Source organism: Phocoena phocoena, chromosome 7, assembly GCF_963924675.1.
Source record: "Phocoena phocoena chromosome 7, mPhoPho1.1, whole genome shotgun sequence".
NCBI classification, from domain to species: Eukaryota; Metazoa; Chordata; class Mammalia; order Artiodactyla; family Phocoenidae; genus Phocoena; species Phocoena phocoena.
Genome location: NC_089225.1, coordinates 26,457,942 through 26,481,924, shown reverse-complemented (window position 1 = coordinate 26,481,924; position 23,983 = coordinate 26,457,942). Strand labels below are relative to the sequence as shown.

At 36.2% G+C, this 23,983-nt stretch overlaps 1 protein-coding gene across 1 annotated transcript in view; it reads left to right on the top strand.

Annotated features, from left to right (window-relative positions):
* LRP1B (LDL receptor related protein 1B) overlaps nt 1-23,983 on the top strand; it is a 1,473,103-nt gene that overhangs the window by 666,015 nt on the left and 783,105 nt on the right. Inside the window, exons 8-11 of the mRNA XM_065880137.1 lie at nt 2,277-2,499; nt 5,495-5,666; nt 8,922-9,065; nt 12,525-12,761. Coding sequence (XP_065736209.1) covers nt 2,277-2,499; nt 5,495-5,666; nt 8,922-9,065; nt 12,525-12,761 — 776 coding nt within the window. The remainder of the gene's footprint in view (nt 1-2,276; nt 2,500-5,494; nt 5,667-8,921; nt 9,066-12,524; nt 12,762-23,983) is intronic.

Below are 23,983 nucleotides of genomic sequence, written 5' to 3'. Positions count from 1 at the left end.
TTTTCATATTTTGGCTTAAGTTTATTCAGATGGGGAGATGACCTCAACCGGTTTTATTATGACCTGGAATAAATATGAGAATAACTTGAATCATTCCTGCAATATGGGTCAGTACCACTGAAAATCTTCTTGCACAAATTATTTACATTTTCCTGACCTCCTTCATTATCATCTGGTTCACTCTTCCTCCATAACTAAACTTTTCAAAGGGCAGTACCCCAAATTACTAGTGTTTTAACAAATACCAAATTCAATGACATCTCGATCTATATTCTTTTTTAAAAAATTTTTGGGAAGTGATTGACCCAGCCAGCCAGTCCAATTCTCTATCATGGAACTTTTCTCCCTTAGGCCTCGATAAGAGTCTGTGTTATCTCTTTGACCATAACCTCAGATCTTGTTTGGTCATCTTTCTTCAACAACATGCCTCCAAGTTTCTTGGCTTGGCACTCCTCTTTTTTTCCTTTTAAGATCACGTGTAATTAAGCCATCTCAATGTGACTTGAGAGAAGTTCCCGTCTCCAGGCTCACGTTTCCTCTTCAGCACTCTGTAGATAGTGCAATCACCTACTTCATATGACTAACGATACATAGTCTGTACATAACATGCTATACACAGTGGGCCAGAGCCTCTAACTCTCTATCCCAAAGCCAAGCTACCTGCACACCAGCATCTATTCAGCTCTGTGAAATGGACCAGTCAGAAAAGGAAACTATGAAAGGACAGGCATTTTGGTATGAGGTGAGGAAGACAGTTTCTTATAATAGGAATAGTGGGCAGTGTTCTACGGTAAGGAAGAGGGAAACTAGGTAATCGTAACAGTAACTTGAGATAACTATAAGCAAACTGATTAACAAGTGAAGAAGGAGGAGATGAAAGATGGAAGCAGGAAGAGATAGTGATAGAGATGGGAGAGAGAGAGAGAGAATGAGCTAGTGCAGGAGTAGAGGTCAGAGCATTTAGCATGACAATAAAACATAGCACCATATGCCCTTTTATTTGTTCTTCACTGGAATAGAAAGCTCTTCACCTGAATGACATGTCATTTGAAAATAATTTTTAACTTATTGTGATAAATTGATCTTTCAAGAATACTCGGGGAAATATATACTCATAATAAAATCTGGCTCACACTATCACAAACCAGTACGCATTAATGTTGAAACAAATTAGTCAAAACCTCCCACAGCAGAAAGAGCTAAAGTTTAAGTACTCTTTAGCTTAAAAGATACCCCATACTGTTAGATGATGCAACAATGTCGAGAAAAGTCACTAAAAACTAATTCACCAAGTTTGTAAAATCAAATATTCTATACTCTTAGGTAATCTTAATATTGCTCAGTCACTGGAAATCAGATTATTCTTGAGATTGTATTTAAGTCAAGGCAAGGTGGTCTTCCATTTACAAATGTAATTTACTCTCATGAGTAGGTGATCTTGTTATAATATTGTCAGGTTAATTGAAATTGATTTGTGTTTACTAAACATTGTGAATACTAATCAAATATTAGACACTGAAGCGTTGGAGGTATTTAAACCTTTGACAGACGCTGTTTGTGCTTCCTAGAAGGATTTATTGTCTCAGAAGTCAACATTGCTTTTCAGCCTTTTCTTCAAAAATTATATAAAGACAACATGAAAAGAAACGGCCTGCATTTGCTTTATGATATTTTATAAACTGGGAATATTTGGGAGGATTTGGGATTGGTTTGGGGGGAATTATTTATATTTTATTTCCACTGTTACAAATAGCACATTTGCTTTTCCATCTGCTTAATTCCATTCCAGGTTTGCTATTCTCTGCCACTCATAGCTTCACTGAGCTCCACATAATAGCTTTTATAGGAGACAGGCATTACCAGGCAATTTGAAAAGCAGGTTGAAGATAAAGCCTGATAGCTCACATACCCTGGCCTGGTGACTTGGTTCATTTCTGAAGCTTATTCCAAATGGGCCGTACACATCTCCTGCGGTATATGTGTATTGGCTCTATGAAGCTTAAAGAAACATTTCCCCTAATACAAAAATAAACCCATCATAATCATTCATTTTGGGGAAATTTTACAGTTGTTAGTTAACCTGCTCCCTCATGCCCTGCAATATTCATTAGCAGATTTCTCTGTTTATGAGTGATATTATATGGAAATGGTTATGGGAAGCTAACAGATGTAACCACTGAAATAGATTAGAAGGAAAAGTTCTGTTTTTTACAGATGGTTCTATTGAATTTGCTTCCCCCCTCCCTCCACTTTAACACTTAGTTTTCTTTCAACAGAAAACTTTTCTTTACTGACTACGGGAATGTGGCCAAAGTGGAGCGATGTGACATGGATGGGATGAACAGAACAAGGATAATTGATTCCAAGACAGAGCAGCCAGCTGCACTGGCACTAGACCTAGTCAACAAATTGGTTTACTGGGTAGATCTTTACTTGGACTATGTGGAAGTAGTGGACTATCAAGGAAGAAACAGACATACTATCATCCAAGGCAGACAAGTAAGTAGAATTTGGTTCGGAAATGCAGCTAAGGTAATAAAATGGATGGTATCACACTAGGAAGAAGATTGAAAATTGCAATGTTGAAAATTTCTTATGAAGTCAAGCTGCAATGGGTCATAAAAACTGCGATGTGTTTGCTATATGGGAGAATGTTCTTTACACAGTGTACTGTGTACTCCATAGTATGGGGCAGGGGAGGGGGCTCTCTCCCCCACTTTCCCTCTATTAAAAAAAGAAAAAAGCGCACAAAACAGAAACCGACTGAAATAAATCAAAAAACAACAAACGAAACCAAAAATGCTACACTAGTAAGAAAGAAAAGTATTAGAGTAGGACAGTAAATATGACCTACTTACTAAAAACTAATCTAAGTAGTTCATTTGTAGGAAACTGAACTATCATCTGTCCCATGTGGCATTGGAGATATATATATTTTTTCTGCTAACAATGCATATGCTGGCTCAAAAAAGTATCATTAGGTACTTCCTAAAATAAGAATTTTGTGAAAAGCACTGAGGTCAAAAATTTTCCCATCTGTATAGTTTTCCCCTTGCTGAATTACAAGTTTTTGCAAATAACACTCAATAAACACCTGAAGGAGATCTCTAAGTGGAAATAAGCCTTATTCACTAGTTTACTTTTTAAATTCAATTTTACCTCACTGAGCTCACTAATTTTTTGTGAGATTCTCATTCTATGGAGCTGAAATAAGTGACTCTGTTTTCTTTTGCAGTGCAAGGCACAAATATTCTGTAATTGTCCTGTAAAGTTACTTTGCCTTTATAATCAGCTTTTAACAATGAAATGTTTTCACTTCCTTGGCAGATAAAAAAATGCACTAATCTGGGTGGTTAAAAAAAAATGTCCAGTATTAGGGGTGAGGTCACTTATTTCTCTCTCACCTTTGACTGTCCTTAAAACTTTGATTTCCTTGGCAGTCTAGTTATGACCTCAGAGGACCTAGTCTCTAAAATGATTATGATGGACCTTCTTTTTACATATATGGAATTAAAATTTTTAACCTTGAAACAAGAATGAGGAATTCAAATGATCTTCCCCATGACTACTTTTAAAAGGTTTTTAGTATCTGAAGTTTTTAATTATTCCTTTTTTTAACCATTTCTATTGCCTGTGTTTTGCTGGTTCCCTACACATATGCTTACTCTGCCACTACGTAATCCAACAAAGATAAAATTTTGTATTTGTCCTGTAGGCAGAATGGTCTATGCACCACACCAAGCTCCTGCCACCTTTGTTGGGGGGAGTTAGCAGGCCAGGCAACAATGTAGGTACTTTATGGTAAACAAACCCTTCTGAAGGAGAGCAGCGAGGCAGTGAGTAAAATTTGATGGCTATTGTGTGAACGTGTTTTTCTGCCCTCACCAGTTGCCCCCTCTGTAACCATGCTTACTTTCTCTCCTGAGGCTTGGATTGGCAATTACATAGACAGCAATGTGTTTAGGCCACGATCGCACACTTCCAGATGACTGGCCCCGAACTTTAAGCAAAGCATGCATAAAATAAATGGCAATTAATGGAAGACTTCAGCTTGCTTGTAATTTTTACAGGAAAAAAAAGTATTGCCTGAATCAAAATTGGGTCATAGATACATTTAGTGAATATGATGTCAGTTATGTGGAAAATATTATTAGTAAATACACACATGCCTCCCCCTACAAACACTTACTGGAGAGTAATACTAACATTGAAAATGATTATTGGGGCTTTAACATAGAATGATTCTCCCCCTTAATTCCTAACTTTCATTTGTAGCCTAGACATGAAGAAATGAAATACGTCCAAAAACAGCATGAAAAGCCAGTCTTCTTTTACTCAACATCTCCTATGAGAGGATCAGGAATAGTAATGAGGAGACAAGTAAGCTAGAAAGATAGCAAATCAAATGCTTTTGCTTAAGGTATAGAACTGGCATGATTTCCCAAGTAGAAATTTTTGTGATTTTGTTCTATATAAATTTTTTTTACAGTCAAACCATGCATAACTTCTCAAATTCTCTTGACTACAAATCTATACGAAAAGTACACTAGAAGTACAATATAATGCCAAATGATAATGACAAATGCTTTTTCATCAAAATCTGTATGGCAAATCAATTGACAAATCTACCATACCTTGGTCCAGAACAATTTTAAATTGAGTATACTGCAAGGCATGCCCAAAGGCAATGTGCCTAGCATGTGCCTTTTTGGATGAGAAAATCAGTATACTTATTCTTCCTTTGCTTTACTGGAAGCTTTCCATCTGTTCAAGAAGTCTATTCTTACCCACAGTCCCCAAGACCTGTGCCAAGGAGGAGAGTTACACTGTTAACTGTGAAGTGTCGTGGAGAGCAGTAAACATTGTTATTCTCAAATCAGAGTTCCATTTTCATTATGAATAGGCTTTAGAAAGAGTGCAATTTCTGAGTAGAATGCTGACATTTTCTTTACAATTATTCCAAATATGTGATTTTGTTGTTTACTATTTTCCATGCTGGGGCTGCTATTAGTCTAAATGTAACCTGTATTTTAAAAAAATGGGATTTTCAAAGGTGTTTTCTCATCAGTCCTTTCACAGGTAAAGCAAGCCTTTTACAGATTCTACATATCCATGGCTATATGAAAATGTAGCCCACAAAAATATATCAAATTTTACATAGCAGTGCCATAAGCATGTTATTGAATATGCTTGAAAGTTTGGTTCTCACTAGGCTTTGAAAAGTAGCTACTGAACATGTTTTCTTAATGAAACATGAATAAAATTCATTCCCATACATTGGGTAGTGCTTTAACCACTACTGCATAATGTTTTATTCTCAGAGAAAAAGTTTAAATTAGTGAAATGTCAAATTCTGTGAGAGAAGATAAATGATAATATGGTTGTGACTCTCCAACTATGGGAATTTTCCACAGGAGTAAATAGCAATCATTTTTTCTTTCAAGTTGAAAGCAACATAATTAAAAATCACAGTCATTTTTGCCCCTTTTTATAGGTCAAACATCTTTATGGTATAACTGTGTTTGAAGACTATTTGTATGCAACCAATTCTGATAACTTCAATATCATACGGATAAACCGATTTAATGGCACTGACATTCATTCACTAATTAAAATGGAAAATGCTCGAGGAATCCGAATCTATCAAAAAAGAACTCAACCAATAGGTAAGATGCAAGACTCCTTCATAGCCTTCACAATGGCAAACTGAATGGGGATATGGTCCTTGTGCCTTTGTTTGGTGTTAAAGTGGGTGAGCCATAAATTCTTTGTTTTGATAGCAAAAATGTACATGTCTGCATGATAAAATGGAACATAGCTCCCTTCCCAAGTCTAAATGACAAATTGTTCAGTTGTTATTGAATTGTTTCTACAACCATAGAATTAAAATGATGGCTAGATTTAGATTCAGGAAGGAACTTGCACTCGATGTATGTATACAGGAAACCCAGATGCTAAGACTTTAGGGAATTTTTTTATATCATTCTGGGAAATATTTCAAATTAGGTGATTTCCTTGCAGTATCTGTCTAGTTTTTATTGCAGTCACTGGGGTCTCTTGACTGAACATCCCCATCATTCCTTAACACATGTTAAATAAAAAATAATTCTTAACGAGAAGGCTACAACATTTCTAAGTCTTCCTCAAAAACACTAACTACTTTGCATTGTAGGTTAGTGATGCTTGTTCTTCAATACAGTTTAGGCTCAATCATGTATAGAATAATGTAACATACAAAAACTACCACTCAAATGTCCATCATCTTTTTGTGCTTCAAGTTAAAATGAATTTAGAATTATCTAACCATTAACATAAATTCAGCTTAGGCAATGTATTATCACATATACATATTGTGTTTACAGGAAATTCAAATTTTGAATTCTGTAGGTAACCTTATTAGGGTTTTATATTAGGATTTATTAATTCACCAATTATTCATTGACCATTTACTATGTGCCAGGAACTATTCTATGTCCATTGAGAATATAGTTGTGATAAAACAGACCAAAACATCATTGCCTCTATGAGATTTGCATTGTTGTAAAGAAGACATAATTTTAAAAAACCAAGTAAATTATCATTCTATTAGAAGATAGTAAGTGCTATGGAAAAAGGTAAAGCAGGTGAGTGTCAGGAATGGGGGTAGTTTGCAATTTTATATTGGATGGTCAGAGGAAGTCCCATTGAGAAGATGAAATTGCATGAAGACTTTAAGTAATTAAAGGAGGAGAGAGGCAGGTAGAAAGATGAGCACACACAAAAACCACGAGGAAGAGCATGCTTGGATTGTTCAGGGAGCAACAAGGAGACCCATAGGTCTGGAGCAGAGTGAAAAGAAGAGGAGAAGTAGGCAATTAAGCTGGAGAAATGAAGGAGGACCATAACAAGTAGGGCCCTGCGTACAGTTGTAAAAACCTTTGCTTATACTTTTAGTGAGATGGGGAGTCCTTAGGAAGCCTTAAGCAGAGGAGTCTCATAATCTGACTGACTTTTTAAAGGAATCAATATGGCTGCTATATTGACAATAGGCTGTCAGGGACAAGGGTGGAAAGTTAGAGATGATGGTGGATTGGACCAGGATGGTAGTAGTGAAAGTGGTGAAAAGTGGCTAGTTAGACACAGAATATATTTGAAGGTAGAGCCAACAGCATTTCTGAATGGATTTGATGTGGGGTGTAAATTAAAAAAGAGGCAAGGATGATGCCAATTACGCTGAGCAACTGGAATAATTGAGTTATTTTTGAGATTAAGAAAACTCAGTTTGGAGCAGACTGGGGGCAAAGAGAAAATGTATAATTTTTACATGTTATTTTGAATTTCTGTCATAAATTCAGGTGGAGATTTCAAGGAGGTATTTGAATATATAAGTCTGGAGTTCAGGACAAAACAATTTGAGAGTCATTGGCGTATAGGTGACATTTAAAGCCAGGAAAATGGTTGTGATCACCAAGGAAGTAACTATAGATGGAGAAGAAAAAAGTTCCAAATAAAGCACACTGGGACACTCCAACAATGAGAAGTCAAAGACAATAGGAAGAACCAAAAGAGGAGACTGAGAAGAAGCTTGTTAAATTCAATTGGCCATCGGATTTAGCAGCATGAAACTCATAGGAATCTGACAAGAGCAGGTTGCAGTGAAGAGAATGTCTGGATAGAAAGGATCTGGGAAAGATAGGAAGGAAAGAAATTGTAGAAAATGAGCGAGGATAACTTTGAAAAGTGTTGATGTTAGGTGGAGCAGAGAAATGGGGAGCTAATTGAAGGATTGCTGTGGGAATTAAGGTTAAAATTAGGATTTTTTTACCCCCCCCCCAAGATGTGGAAATAATGGCACATTTGTATGCTGATGGGCATGATCCAATGCAGAGAGCAAAAGTAATGAAGACAAGACAGTGAGAAACTGGAGAGCTGCTAGGTAGGCAAGAGGAGATGTGATCTAGTATAGAAATGGGATGAGACTGGAAAATAAAAGCAACACTCGTGCAAAAAAATAAACTACATTTCAGTTATCTTTTCATTTAGAGAATGCAGAATACAAAAAGAACATAGCACAGTTTTCGAAAGCATGTAAGTTTTAATATTAAAAGGAAATTGTCATATTACTCATGACAACTCCAAGAAAGTCGTGATTGAAAAGAAATATAATTATAGTAATACATAAAATCTTACTGGTATTATTCCTACTACAGCATTTTCTCTTTGACCTTTCTTCTTTTCATCCTCTCCATACAGTGCTTTTCCTATTTTTGTTTCTTCTCCACCTTCTACACTCATAAAATAGCCTTCTATTCCATAACCTCCACATGAAAACTCAGCCTTCTCCTTTTGACAATTATAGTCACACACACACACAAACACACACACACATACACACACACACACAATTCATTTTGTGGAAGGGTTCTCCAAATGGCAATGGACTCAAAATTGAAGAAAAAAATTTATCTCAGCACTTCTCAATAAAGGTAATCACTGAAGCACATTTATCCTAATTTAGGTGCCCATATAATAGATTATTTCAGAAGAAATCCTTTCTCTGCCTAACTACCTAACCTAGGATATTTTAACAATATTTTTTTTTATATTTGCCAGAAAAGTGTACTTTTTAAAAGTATAATAAGCATGTACCAAAAAATCATGTTACTTTTATTTTGCTTACATGTAAACAGTTTAGGTTAATATAAAAGCATTTTATCTTCTCAGAATTTTTTTAAAAGGTAGACTTAGGAGGATTTTGGCAAATCCCTACCTTTTCTTTTTGGGGGTTTAAACTCTTTTCCAATTGATTATGATACAATATATTTGCGTATATAGATTTTTGCTAGGATTTCCTCTTGCACTGTCAAAGTTTCAACATACTGATGCACATAATTATCTTGTCTTTGGAGAATTTCAAGCATGCTCTTTTTCATTTGTTGTAGTCAGAAGCCATGCATGTGAAGTGGATCCATACGGAATGCCAGGGGGATGTTCACACATCTGTCTGCTCAGCAGCGGTTACAAAGCACGGACCTGTCGCTGCAGGACTGGCTTCAACTTGGGAAGTGATGGCAGGTCATGCAAAAGTATGTTATTGAAAATCAAACATTTGCCAGCAGCTAATGCTTCAGAATAGGGTTCTTAGTATTAATTAGGAGCATCAGCATCAGTAATAACGTGAGACGTCATCAGGCCAAATTTGCCTGTGAATGTGTATAAGCCATTTTTCTCAAAATCAGTAGTTTTTGTTTTTTTTTTCTCTTTTGTATGTGTGTGATAATGTGAATGAGAAACCTAATTGGGCTGTAGAGTCACCAAATTTATGGATCTTTGGGAACCGTACTTTAGGGAAGATTTTTAGGAGGATCCTTTCCTTAATTCCCTAAAGAATGTTCGTTCATGGTCTAATGAGCCTGAATCGTTGGTAAACCAGATTTTCTCTTTTTTGAACCAAGATGCTGCCTCTAGTAATAGGTGTGTTTAGTTCAACAAAAATCCACATTAAGTAATATTTCACTTTATCCAGCGTTGGGGATGAAATTCATTTCATTATTTCACTTTCCAAGTAACTGGAGCTATACTAATTAAATATCAATCTCTTTAACAATTTTGTTAAAAAGTTATCTAGTAGTTGGACATATCTTTGTTTTATTTTTGAAATATGCTAGAATAAATTATTCTTTATTTAAATAAGCTAATAAATATTTTTCACACATTACTTTTGTTAAATTTAAATTTTTACACAAAAATTAATTAAGTTCTTTACTCAGGGTCCACGTAATCAGATGTAGTTTTAATGGCCCTCATAGAAATGGTGTCCATGTGGAGACTGTTGGTTTTTAGATGTCCCACAAATACCATAATTTTTAAGAATATGATGACTGTTTTGTTTTTTTTTTGCGGTACGCGGGCCTCTCACTGCTGTGGCCTCTCCCATTGCGGAGCACAGGCTCCGGATGCGCAGGCTCAGTGGCCATGGCTCACGGGCCCAGCTGCTCCGCGGCATGTGGGATCTTCCCGGACCGGGGCACGAACCCGTGTCCCCTGCATCGGCAGGCAGACTCTCAACCACTGCGCCACCAGAGAAGCCCCTGATGACTGCTTTTTACAGTGTATATTTTGTCTTGATTTATTTTTGTCTGTGCTCCCTCTCTGATCACTGCCCTGCCATCTCTTTTGCTTTCTTATCGTATGCTTGCTGAGGACTATGAAATGAGATCTCTAAATTTGTTATAATTTTAAGTCTAAGTGGTTAGAATTCATAGTGCAAATATTTTTAAATTGAGAACCCAAGAGACTTAACTGTGATAAAAAATACATGCCTTTTAGTACTTTTTTTTATGTCCAGCTTTGTATCAAATGCTAGGAATGTAGAGACACCAACTCTCATGTTCAAGAAATCCTCTAGATAATTGAAGGTTTTGTGTCAGAAGCCTCAAGATAGGGGTAGTTTTGTGTGCGTGTGTGTGTGTGTGTAACCAGCCTTTAAACTGCTCTGGTTACCACTTGGGAAGTGATGGCATGCCATGCAAAAATACAGTCATGCACATTTATGCATACATATATACATGTGTGTGTATATGTGTATGTACATTTATATATGTGTATACACACATATATATACACACACATATACATATACACACACACATATATACACACACACGTTTGGTGGAGAAATATAAGATCAGAGTTGCATAAGCTTCAATCATCCCTAATGTAGTGATCAATCAGGGTACATTTACATTTAAATTAACAGGAACAATTCTAGCTATTTTAAGCAGAAAGGATCAAACACAAATAGGTACTTACAATATCATTGAGAAGCCTGAAGCAGCAGCTTCTAGACTGGGTCTTGGGAACTTTCCTCAAAACCACCACAAACTAGCCTGGCTTAAGCTGGAACACCTACCGTAATCAGAAGCTAGGGCATCGGGAAGCCACAAATGGCAAACATGGTGTTTCAGAAACACACCATCTTAGCTGAGATCTAGGGATTAGGAAGTTTGCACCCAAACTATTAGCTCCAGAAGTAATATATCATACTGGAAAATAAAACAACAAAAAATACACCGCACAGCAAAAAGATACCCTCTTCCTTGTCTCTTGATATGCAGAAAGGAAGAAGACTGATGTGGAAAAATTCAGTTTCTCCATCAGATAAATACCAGCAGAAGCAACAAAAGGTGGTCTCATTTCTGTATTCCAAACTCAGGCTAGTACATCTGACTTTAGGTACTTAAATCAAAACTAGAGCCATGGCTATATTGGTGTCTGTGAAATGTAGTTTTTAGTTTTCAATTGTCTATGGTATAGACATATATATATATATATATATATATATATATACATATATATATGCACATGTGTGTGCATTCTAATGTTCTGGAAATATTCTTAGGATCTATGCTAGGCACATGAGATTTGTTTTATTTTTTATTCTTTAAATATTAACATTTTGTAAATATTTATATATATTTAATATTCATTAACACTACTTTTAAAAGAAAACAAGAAAGAAAATATATAAAATGATTATATAGTTTGCATTGAGGGTGTTGAGTTTATGAGTAATTACTTATTTATTTCCTCCAAATTTTATAATGTAATAATTTTAATTTACTAAGAATCTCACTATGGTATGGTTATCCAAATATAATAGTCATATGTATCCTCAGTTTTCTTAATAAAACCTAGTATGTTTTCCTTTCCATATGAAGTATTCCTTTCAAAATTATGTACACTAAACTAAGTACAATGTGCCCTAGCAATACGAGAGCCTTGCGTGTAGTTTCATATAAAAGTCTGAAGGAGTTCATTCATTTTGTAGAAAAAGCTTCCTTGATTCTTGCATTTTAACCCAGGTCACAGTTTTTTGTTTTGTTTAGTTTTTGATAAAGGCTGTGTTGTACATCAGAGTTACCGGCAGACAGCATCATCCTCTAACGTTCTAATTAAGATATGAAGAAAGAAGTGACACTGTAACTGGCATTTTATTTCGTCTTAAAAAAAAATCACGTTTATACAATCTATAATATATTCACATGCAAGTTATGTGATATTGTGTGATTCTTTTTGTTTGCTTCTGACAGTCTGTAGATGCAAACTCTGAGTAGGGGGTGTGTTTTAAATATTCTGAAGTTTTTAGCACTGTCAAACATAATGAATGCTACAGTTAGTATCTACAGATATGTTAGATAGATTGTAATGACTTGTAAAATTAAATGTGCCAGATGTTTTAACAAATGTCCATTTTACAGTTATAAGTTATCCAAGGATCTGTCGTGTTTTTGCTATACAGTTAACAGGCAAAAGAATAATTAACAAATATAACCTATTCACAGAAGTAATTTCTGTTTTAACTAAAGTAATGCAATTAGCTGGCCTTCTTGCATCGAGATGCATTTGGCATATTTTAGGGTTTAATTTTTGGTACTGAATTTAAAAAAATGTTAATTGTGCCAGTTAATTAAACAGTGGCATTATGCAGGGTAAAGAAGATTAGGCAGCATCGGTTGTTTATGTTTGTAATCTTTCTTTTGCAGGACCAAAGAATGAGTTGTTCCTCTTTTATGGGAAAGGACGCCCAGGAATTGTTAGAGGAATGGACTTGAATACCAAGATAGCTGATGAATACATGATCCCCATAGAAAATCTGGTAAACCCTCGTGCTTTAGATTTTCATGCAGAAACCAATTATATCTACTTTGCTGACACCACCAGTTTCCTAATTGGCCGGCAGAAGATAGATGGCACAGAGCGAGAAACCATCCTGAAAGATGGTAAGTGACAATGTGTATCAAACCGCCCAGAGACAAAACATTTATTTAAAAGGATAAATCCAATGTACGTCAAACTAACTTTAACCAGAACCCAAGTTACTGTTGATTTTAAAATATTTGTTAATTTCTATTTCTTGAGTAACATTATTTCAACATGTTTTCCAAATACTGACTTATTAAAACCTTCATTATAAAATTGAACTTGCAATTGTCCACTACATTATAAGTATTACAGGAATTAAATTGAGCTATTAATCCACCTTCATGGAAAATGTAGACTTACAGTTATATGTTTACAGTGTTATATGGTAGAACATAAGATTTAACAGTACATTGGAGACTTTTGTAATACTTGGTTCTCACCGGAATATTGGTCGTGTCACTCAAAGTTCATTAAAAAGATCAATGTTCCCATTGTCCTCACGATTCTTGCATATTGTTTTTGACGTTATATTACAATTGAGTTCTTTAGAGTCACCCTTGAAATAATATCTGCAGAGAAACTTTGTTTATACCTATTTTTATTTACAAATACATATATGTTATTATATATAATATGTAAACATATGCATATATTTTATTAAGATCAGTGAGTTTCATAAATTACTTGGCTTAGAACTGATCAATAATGAAATAGTACAACTTTGGTATAAGTAAAAAGCATCTTTAATAATCAAGCAAACTGAGTCTTCGACTGGCTGCTAGTCACTTTTAGGTGAGTTACTAATGATTCTGGACCTCAGTTTCCTCATATATACAGTTTGCTTCTCAAATATTTAAAAAATCCTTGATTTAGGGACATTAATTGTATGCTTATTATATGAAGGACACTGTGCTAGCTATCACAGGAGATTTAAAAAAATGTTAGGAAATGGCTACTGCCTTTGAGGAGTTTATAATCTACCTTTGGAGATAATATAAACTCCCCCAAAATATTGGGTTGGCTAAAAAGTTCATTTGGTTAGTGAATACGTTGTTCAATAAAGGTCTTGGTGAAAATGAAAAATGTGTCTTTTATTTTTATTTAAAACCAAATGAACTTTTTGGCCAACTCAATATAAAGGCTCTGCAGCATTTAATTTAATAAGTTCGAAGCTGGCCCAGAGCAATACATGATTAATGGAGAATGTCTGTGTAATAAGAATACACAGGAAGGCAGAGGTGTCTTTATCTGGGGATTCTCAGAGAACTGTTTTGTGAAGGAGGTAGTATTTGGGCTAGATCTTAAAGAAAGAATGTTAAAGGGGAGGGGAGTATATTTCAGCACCAGGAATTTCATGAGAAAAAACCAAAACAAAAAACACCAAAAAGCTCACGCTCCAGAAAGAGGATGAGAGGAACATTAAGTGGGTCACTACTGCAGGTTTAGTTTACAGGTAATCATGACAGAGGAGCTGTGGATCCCGAAAGGTAGTGAAATTCAAGGCCTTAAATGTGAGGTGAAGGGGCTTGGATAAAATCCTGAAGGGGTAAGAGGAAATGCTTTTGAGCCAAAGAATAATGTGAATAAAAAGATATTTTAGGGGCTTCCCTGGTGGCGCAGTGGTTGAGAGTCCGCCTGCCGATGCGGGGGACACGGGTTCGTGCCCTGGTCCGTGAAGATCCCACATGCCGCAGAATGGCTGGGCCCGTGAGCCATGGCCGCTGAGCCTGTGCGTCCGGAGCCTGTGCTCCGCAATGGGAGAGGCCACAACAGTGAGAGGCCCACGTACCGCAAAAAAAAAAAAAAGATATTTTAGGAGAATCAATATGGTGGCGGAGTACAGAGTGAATCAGAGGGAGGAAGTAGAGAAAATAAAAGTAGAGAAACGGACTAAAATTATTTACAGCATGAGTAGTAATGCATGATGGTCTCTCCTGTCTTTTAGAGGGATTGGGGACAGCATGAGAAGATTATTCATTCAACTCAGGTTCACTTTAAATCAAACTTTAATGATAAAAATACACCTTCCACAAGCAACAAATGAAGTGCTAAAATGAAAAATATCCCTGTTTTTGTCTTTTTTTATAGTTTACTGATTAAGGCAATATAAATCCACCATGACTTAGCCACCTAAGGAGTGTCTAATTAGAGTCAAGAGTTTTACTTTAAATTGCATGAGGCAGAGGCTGTCTGCCTACTTTTCTCTGTAATCCAATAACGAATAATAGGAGCTTGACAATTTTAGAAGGACAATAAACTTGCATATTCTAAGTAGATGCATTTGGATTGCTCTAATTTTGACCTAGACTGACATGTAATATAGAGGATCCTTGGGCTCTTTTCAAAAAGTGTCAGTTCCTGTGCTGTGACTGAATGTTCCAGCTAATAATCCTAACTTTGATAACCATATCTAGTCAGTGACATTGGAGTTCTTTGCATTTTACCACAGCAACAGAGGTCAATTCTAATGGCCACTTGACTGCCAGGCACATCTGTACAGTGTTGCTTTGGCAGTAGGAAGGTTCTGAAAACCTGTCGATTTTTACACCTGAAATATAGTTAACATTTTGATTATCCTATACAAGGGACAGCTTAATGTCTTTTTATTAGCTTATCTTGCTTCTTACCAGTAAGGAGAATAATAATACACATTATGCTGTGAGATTAACATGTCAAAACAGAACTTATATTTGGCAAATGACAATTCGTGATTCTTGGGATCAGAAAAATTAAGTTCTATGTATATTCACTCATTTAACTAGTCTACCAACTAACCTGAAGACTGAGAGGTAATGCTTGGTTTGACAAATGATTTTGTAAGCTTAGTAGAAATTCTGAATCTTAGATAAATGTGTATAGTTTGAAGTAGAAGGCTTAACGATTTTGCTGTTTTTACATAAAACATAAATATCTTGAACATATTCTTTACAAGCTCAGATCCTTTTTTTTTTTTTTTTTCTTTTTGCGGTACGCGGGCCTCTCATTGTTGTGGCCTCTCTCTTTGCGGAGCACAGGCTCCGGACGCGCAGGCTCAGCGGCCATGGCTCACGGGCCTAGCCGCTCCACGGCATGTGGGATCTTCCCGGACCGGGGCACGAACCTGCGCCCCCGGAATCGGCAGGCGGACTCTCAACCACTGCGCCACCAGGGAAGCCCTCAGATCCTTTTTATATAGAAAAAAACAGCATTTAAAAAAAAGACCCATCTCTGTTCATTCTTTTTGTTTTCTCTCTTAGAGTTTTATTGCAAACATCCTAAATGTGATATATCTCATAATCTTTGTGTAATATTGTGGGCTAAAGTGGTACATAAATAAATAAGACAGGAAAATTGCCCATTTGAAGTACTTACATCTATCTCAATAATTATGGAAAATATCTATGAAATGAAGACATATTAGTGATTTAATAAAAGTAGACTTTTATAAGGACAAAACACTTACCAGTCTTTATTGTGTTTTACTCTTCAGAATTTTTGGACAAAATTTCTGGTAAAATTTATACTCTTGATTTCTTTTAACTAATTACTTGATTTATTTATTTGCCCAGTCAATAAATATTCATTGAATGCTTTCCCTGAGCCAGGTGCTATTTTAGGTGATGGGAATGCTGCAGTAATTAGGACAAAGCTTCATATTTAGTTTACATCCAAATAGTGAAAAATAGGTAATAAACAAATAAAGATATAAATGAACAAGATCATGATAAGTGCTCTAAAGAAATAAACGAAGATGCCAACAGCAAGCGAAAATAGACTAAGTGGTTAGTCATTCTGTTACCAAATTAGGTCTTATGATCCCCTACTTGAACCCTAGCCTGGCCAAGCCCCTGCCTCAGGGGGAAGGAAGGTTCTTTTCTGTTTGGGTTTGCAGAGCCAAAAATGAAACCAAAGTTGAGATTGAAGCAGCACAATCATTATTCAATGGCCGGAGAATGGAGAAGTGGGATCTTAATCACAAATCAACTTCATGCCCAGGGGACTGACAATTAAGGCAAGATTTTAAGGGCAAGGCTAATGATGGGGAAGTGTATGCATTGGTCTTCTGGGAATAGGCAGGTTCTTCCTGGAACTGGGGTGTCACCTCTTTTCTGTCCTTGTATGGTCCTCTGGCATCTGGGTTGGAAGCAGGTTGAAGCATCATGGGCAGACAGACAAGGGTCTTACTCTTACAATGAGATGGTAATGAGGTGCAGGGCGATATTTGTCCCACTTTTGAAGTTGAACCAGCTTGCACCAGTTTTCTTATAATGAGACTCTGGTTCCTGTGCTGTGAACACAGCTAGAGGATATGGTTAGCTGTGGTTTTCTGCAAATTTACCTGGAGGGAGTGCCAGGAGTATGATTCTGGGGCAATAGCCTTGGTAACAATTCTTACCGATATAATTGTTATGCTCTCTAAGAGGACAAGATAGATGTTCTTTATAAGGTTGTATTCATGTTTAGATTCTTGAGTGTCTTGTCCAAGATTCATTTTTCATGGCAGAATGAATTATAATTTCCAGCAGAAAGGAAAAAATACAAAAATGAAAACTTAGTATTCAATTTATTATTGCATATATTCTATTAGTGCAGTACTTGGTTTTAAGCTGTATAAATTAGTTATACTGAGATACATATATCCAAATAGAAGGTATGTTAAAATATCTTTCACATTATCTCATATCTTTAAAGTCTTAAAAAAAAACACTCAAAGCATTTTTCCTGAGTTTGAAAGTTATTAATGCCTGCAGCTGTAACAGAAAAACTGTAGTTTCAATAGATCTCATCATTAAACTGCAGACTTGAGGTCACCAAATTTGTGGTAATTTGTAACAGTAGCCAGAGGAACTAATGCAAAGCATGTGCTCTGAACCACTTTGCTATATTGACCTTATGTATTTCTTTTTTTTTTTTTTAATTAATTATTTATTTTTGGCTGCATTGCGTCTTCATTGCTGCCTGTGGGCTTTTCTCTAGTTACAGCAAGCAGGGAATACTCTGCATTGCGGTGTGCAGGCTTCTCATTGTGGTGGCTTCTGTTGCAGTGCATGGGCTTCAGTAGTTGTGGCACACAGGCTCAGTAGTTGTGGCTCGTGGGCTCTAGAGTGCAGGCTCAGTCGTTGTGGTGCACGGGCTTAGTTGCTCTGGGGCATGTGGGATCTTCCTGGACCAGGGCTCAAACCTGTGTCCCCTGCACAGGCAGGTGGATTCTTAACAACTGCACCACCAGGGAACCCCTGACCTTATATACTTCTTTTTTTTTTTTTTTTTGACCTTATATACTTCTTAGGATGGGTTCTACCTGATTGAGATCCGCAGTAAGTACACATTTCCACACCTCAGAGTCTTCCTTTAACTGAAGATACTTATAGGATCCGTGAAGTTAGAGAACAATGAATAACTTTGGGCAGCATGGAAGAGAGGCTCTCTGTTTTGATATGAAGAGAACTGTAGCCAGGAGTTAGGGAGGCAGTCTCTGACAAACATATCTTCCAAATGACATGTTTAAAGGTTATCTGTTGACATATTATCAAAGTATCAAAGGGTAGTGCCATATTTATGTGATTGCCTGTCCAGCATGTGAAGAGTCAAACCCTGTTCTTCAGCTCAGTTCTATCCAATTTTGTGTTGAAATGTATGGTATTATACCTGGGCCATGAATTATTATTAGATAATTCATCATTGTAATACCACTACCACCGCCACATACACGCACATAGACAAACACCGACTTAAGACACACTTCAGAACTCCAGAAATATTCCCAGACCTCTATTTTAACCAGGACTAGTGTGGCCACTCAAAACAGGTTATAGGGTGCAATCTGTTTCCAGATGACACCTACCTGAGAGTGAGACTATAATTTTCTGTATCTAGAGATCACCATTTGTTCTTGGATTTCAATGAACTTCACCATTCTATAATTCTCTAGGAATTTCTAGTGTCTCATTAAGATCGAGTGTTAACAATTGATGAAACAAACCTGTTGAGATATCATTAATAAATTATGTTAGAAAGTTCCCATGAACGTTAAATAGTCATTATGCCTTGCAAAACATTTTAAAATTAAGAACAAGCCTTTACTCTCTGCTGTTAGATTGCAGGTGAATATCAATCTCATTTTTTCTGACTTTAATTCTGACTTTTTCATAAAGAAAAATTCTGAGTGATATAGACTCTGACCAACCATTAAAGGAAATAATGAATACATTTGTCAGTAATGAGACATTTCTTAATTAAAACTGTTAAGAAGAGATTTGCAAGCATTTGCAACTTTTGAGAATCTAATGGTTATTGTTGTCCTGCTAGGTAGCAAGGTTATAGCCTATTTGTACGTAACTGACTCTTGTTGACTATCAATAAGATGTTTTCCCAGAATCCGCAGGAGATTTGAGTCCTGAAAACACTGGTTCAATTTCATGTTTAGTTTATATATATTTCTCATAATTTCTGATGTTTCTCAGGAAGTATATGAGATATTGGAAAAAAACTTTAAGCCAATATATGTGTTTTTGTCAGAAAAGTTGGCATGGGTAGGAAGAAATTGAAATCTGGGTTCTAAAATATATTAAGTCATAAAAAATGGAATTGGCCATGTTGCTAATAGGTTATAGTAAGCATGGAAGAAAAGATACCTTTCCCTTTATTTGTTTCCACCCAACATAGGCATATATATACATGCACAAGCACGGACAAATACAGCATACTATGCACACACACACACACACACACACACACACACACACACACACGAGTTCAGAATAGCCCTAGAAGTTTCTATAAAGAAGTCTATTATCTTGTAAATGTTTAATTACTGGTAAGGTCAAAAGATAGAATGTGAAAATATTTGATAATCTCCAAAGTACCAATTGAAGTATTATTACAAATATGATTGTTACATCAATAAATATTCTGGTCAGTAAAATTTGGGGGCACTTTAAATAAATTTCCAGTTTTACCATGAATTAAAAAAATAGAAATACATTCAACCTAATTGCTTAATTATTCTCAGCATTATGTAATCTTTGTTACTTCAGAAATCACTTGGGAATCCTCTCTTAAACTAGTAGGACTAATATTCTAATCACTGACTGTAATTGTACATTTGTTTAGGTTAATGCAAATTTCTGATGAAAAAGAAAAGTTTAATAAATTAGTCTTGGCAGACTTTACTATGGGGGCTCTAAAATAGGAAATGCTAGCTCAAATTGTGGGGACAGTTAATATCCACAGTGCCAGCTGAGCAAGTTCCCTTGAAACTATCCATTATGAGAGGATTTTAGGGGGTGATAATAGTCATTGTCTGTAGAACACGTATGTCAAATAATGTGACTCTGCCCTATCTAAAGTGAAGTTTTATTTTTGCCTTTCATTGACTATTAAAATGTATTCAGTAGAGTGAATACTCTTACCCCATAGCAAAACTTGGTCAAATCCCAATCCTTTCTGCTAACAAGGAGGCAGCAGCCAGACCTCTCGGTCATGTTAGGTCAGAAACACAGACTCAGTTTGGGAATGCCCACTCCACTATATATACATATGTCACAATTCTAAATTCAGTGTATCATCAAATCTTCCCTGTTCCCCACGTCTATTGTCTTCTGGCTAGAAAAAAGGAAAGGAGGGCATATTTGGTTCATTCTTTCTCTGTCCTGCATTTATTTTCCTTGCCACCCCTCCCAACTTGTTAGTTAGTTTCCAATGCCCACTCACCTCTCAACATTGGTAGGAAGAGGTGAGAGGGTAAGATTGGTTAGGAGTGATAAGGAGATAGCAAAGGTCCTATGTGAACTGGTTCCATTATAAACTGACCTCTCTCTGAGACTGCCAGATCTTTAAAATCACTCTTGGGGTGTGTATATGTGTGTGTGTGTCTGTGTGTATGCATGTGCAAGCTATTTGGAGGTTTTCTGCTAGAGCCCTCTAATTACATTTCCCTTGGCCAAAGTGCATGAAACTCTATGCTTGTGACTCTGCATCCTTGAATAACCAGTTCCTGTCCATCTTCTTATTGCTTGAGTCCCTGTAACCAGCCAGATTGCAGACATCCCTATGCCAACATATGCTCCTGTGTGGTCCACGTATAGTCCCCAAAATTATTTGTAAACCTTCTGCCCCAATAAACTCTGGGAGTGCAGATACAGTGCAAATCAACCCCCACTAAGTATTCTGCTACCAGAGTCCACTTTAGCTTTTTCAGGTGTGAGACTTTCTCAGGTGTGAGTTTTGCACATTTGGAAAAACTAACAATTCAAAGATCTCTTAGAGGCCCCATAGAAAGCTCCATCACTAGAGTTGAGGTAAAAAGTACCCTTCCATTCTCTCTTTTCTACCACCTTGGGGCATTGAAGGGTAGGGACTAGAGACTAACAGAACAGCAGCATCACTCTCCAAAGAAATCTCCTAAAACCCTCCCCTGTTTACATCATGTTCCCTTTACACCATTGATCTGGTTAAGGTGTCTAAGAGTTATGGAAACAATTGTGATCTAGTTCATTGTAAAATATAAGGACTTTTTTTTTCTCACACTCACTTTGATTTTTTTTTTTATCATTTTGTCTTCTAATCAAAGCTTTAATTTTAACATCCCATTACAAATGTCATGGTGAGTTAACTATTGCTCCTGATTCTGCAGGAGTGATCAACCAAACTGTGGGATGTTCTAATAGTCATTAGGCAGTGGTCCAAATGACACCTGGAAAGGAGATGTAAGAAAAACAACAGTAAGACTATTTTGAAAATTCACTTAAAGATGGCAACAAATAGTATTTTCACTCATCTTTATATTCCTAGTTTTTTAAATTATCTGGTGTTACTATCACCTAGATTCTTAGTTTTTCTTTTAAACTTTAAAATAGTGATTTTGCAGGGCTTAGAATTGAGACTTTACAAATTAAGAAGTGTAAACAACATAAAAGCACATACAAAAAGCTCTCAGGAGGTTCATGATGGTGCCATCACTGGACATGAGGTGAAAGAGCATCTCTCATACTCTTTTCTTTCCTCCAATTTTAATTATCCAATTGTAATAACTCAGATGTCACCTTTGCCTATATTCGTGATTGTAAGGAAAACCAGATGTGACATATTTTCTAAAATTTTGTGTTTCAGTGAACTGTATCATCCAACTTAATTTTCTGTACAAGTTCTTCAGAATGACAAAATATATGAAGGTTGTACCTACAAATTACAATTATTTCCAACCCCAGACCGACACTAGCTCTCAAGATGGATGAAAAGATTGCTTATTCACAGTGCATCACAAGTCCTAAAATTGTTCCTATTAATCAGTCCCCATTGCTTACACTATTTTATCTTATGCCCCGAAGAAAATTATGTTGCTTTTGGATACATGCCATGATTTGTGAATTGTGCAAGTTGGTTTATAGGGAGTGTGGTCTAGCCGTGGGAACCTATAGCACCTGGCCAGGAGTATATACATCCCATACCTGCTCCATCACAGATTGATTTTATGACAACCTTTGCTAGATACAATTAAGTGCAAAAATCTGAGGTTAAATGTCAGTCATATTTGTTATTTGGTATCATGTTGATAAAAATCTTTAAGAAATTAATCTTTTTATTTCTTTTTTTTTTTCCTAAACTAATGACTGAACTAACTGGTATTTTTGTTGTTGTTGTTCGATCCAAAAATGGCTGCAGAATTTACTCTAAACACTTGTATTTTTCTCCTGATAAACTCTAGCTGTGTTTATAATTGTATTTTTTAAAATAAGGTTTATTACAGCATAATTTATATATGGCAAAATTCACCTTTTTTAAGTGAACAATTCAATATCTCCAGTTGAATAACCACCACCACAGTCAAGTTGGAATGTTCCTATCACCCCAGAAAGTTCCCTTAGCTTCTAACAACCACTGATCTGATTTCTATTCTAATCTATTTTTCTACAGTTTTACTTTTCCTGAAATTTCAGAAAAATTTAATCCTAAAATGTATAGCCTTTGAGTTTGATTTGCTTTACTTAGATGTTTTTGAGATTCTTCCATGTTGTTGAGTCAGACATTCATTTGTTTTTCACAATGGGTCGTATTATGCTACATGGATGTACCACAAAACTTTTATTCTTTTACCAGTGGATGTTCAAATGGGTTGTTTCAAGTTTGGTCAATTTTGAAGAAAACTGTCATAAACACTTACATTTAGTACATTATATGGACATGTGTTTTCATTTCTGAAAGTGGATTGCCTACTAGTATGGTAAGTGTATGCATAACTTTATAAGAAACTGTCAAACTCTTCAATCTGTTCAAAATGTCTTTCAAAGTGACTGGGTCATTTTGTTTTCCCCACATCAAGGTTTCAGTCGGTCTGCTTTTTCTCCAGCACATAGTATTATGGGTCTTTTTTTCATTTGAGCCATTCTGATAGGTGTATGTTGATAACTCAATGTTTAAATCTGAAGGTCTCCTTAAATATCAAGGTCATCTTAAGTCTGATTTTATTTACACTTTACTTCTTTGGTTGACCAGTTTATCTCAATGGGTTGTTTGTCTTTTGCTTTCTGTATGACTCTTCATTTCAAATAATTTATGTAGGAAAACCTTAGAAACTTAAATAAGTAAAATGTAGGCCAGGAGCATAGATACATTTCTTCTGTCAGTGTGTTAGTGTGAAGAGCTTGATTAATCTATTCAGTAATTTCACTGTGTTTGGATTTTGTTCTTATTATAGTTACCTTTAGTAAACCAAACCTTTCAGATACTTCAGTGATGGGCTGATTCTACCTCATGCTTAGTAAGTATCCTGGAGTGTGCCTGCTCATTCTTTAGCTTTCAATAATCCCTGCATGGCTGCCTCACTGAGGGGTCTCTCTCCACACTCTTGCCCTTTCCTTAATTGTGACCTGTTAATAAGTGGGAGGCTCATGGTGGTAGACAAGGGGTTCTCCATTCTCTTGTCTGGTCTTAGGTCTTATTTAGATTCTGTGGTTCTGGGCTTTGGAGATGGGTCTTTCCATGCATCTCTTCCCTTGTCAGCCAATATCTGCCATGTGTCTGTGGGAGGTCTTGGGCAGGAGATAATCTTTTGCTCCATGCCCCAAGGTAGCAAATATCTGTTGTTGTTTTTTCTTTGTTGTTGTTTTTGGTATCAATTCAGAATTCTGGTCCAAGCATCTTTATTGTACCCACTCTAGGCGCAAACAGCTTTGCTTGTACTCTTCCCTCAGTGTCACCGTACCTTTGTTTTGGACCGTTGGCAGTAATTTCGTACACTTCTCCAAGCATTGCACTAGAGTTGCTTGTTGTAAGTAGCAAACTTGTGGTGGGACCAGGGTTGTTTCTCTCAGGGTCACAA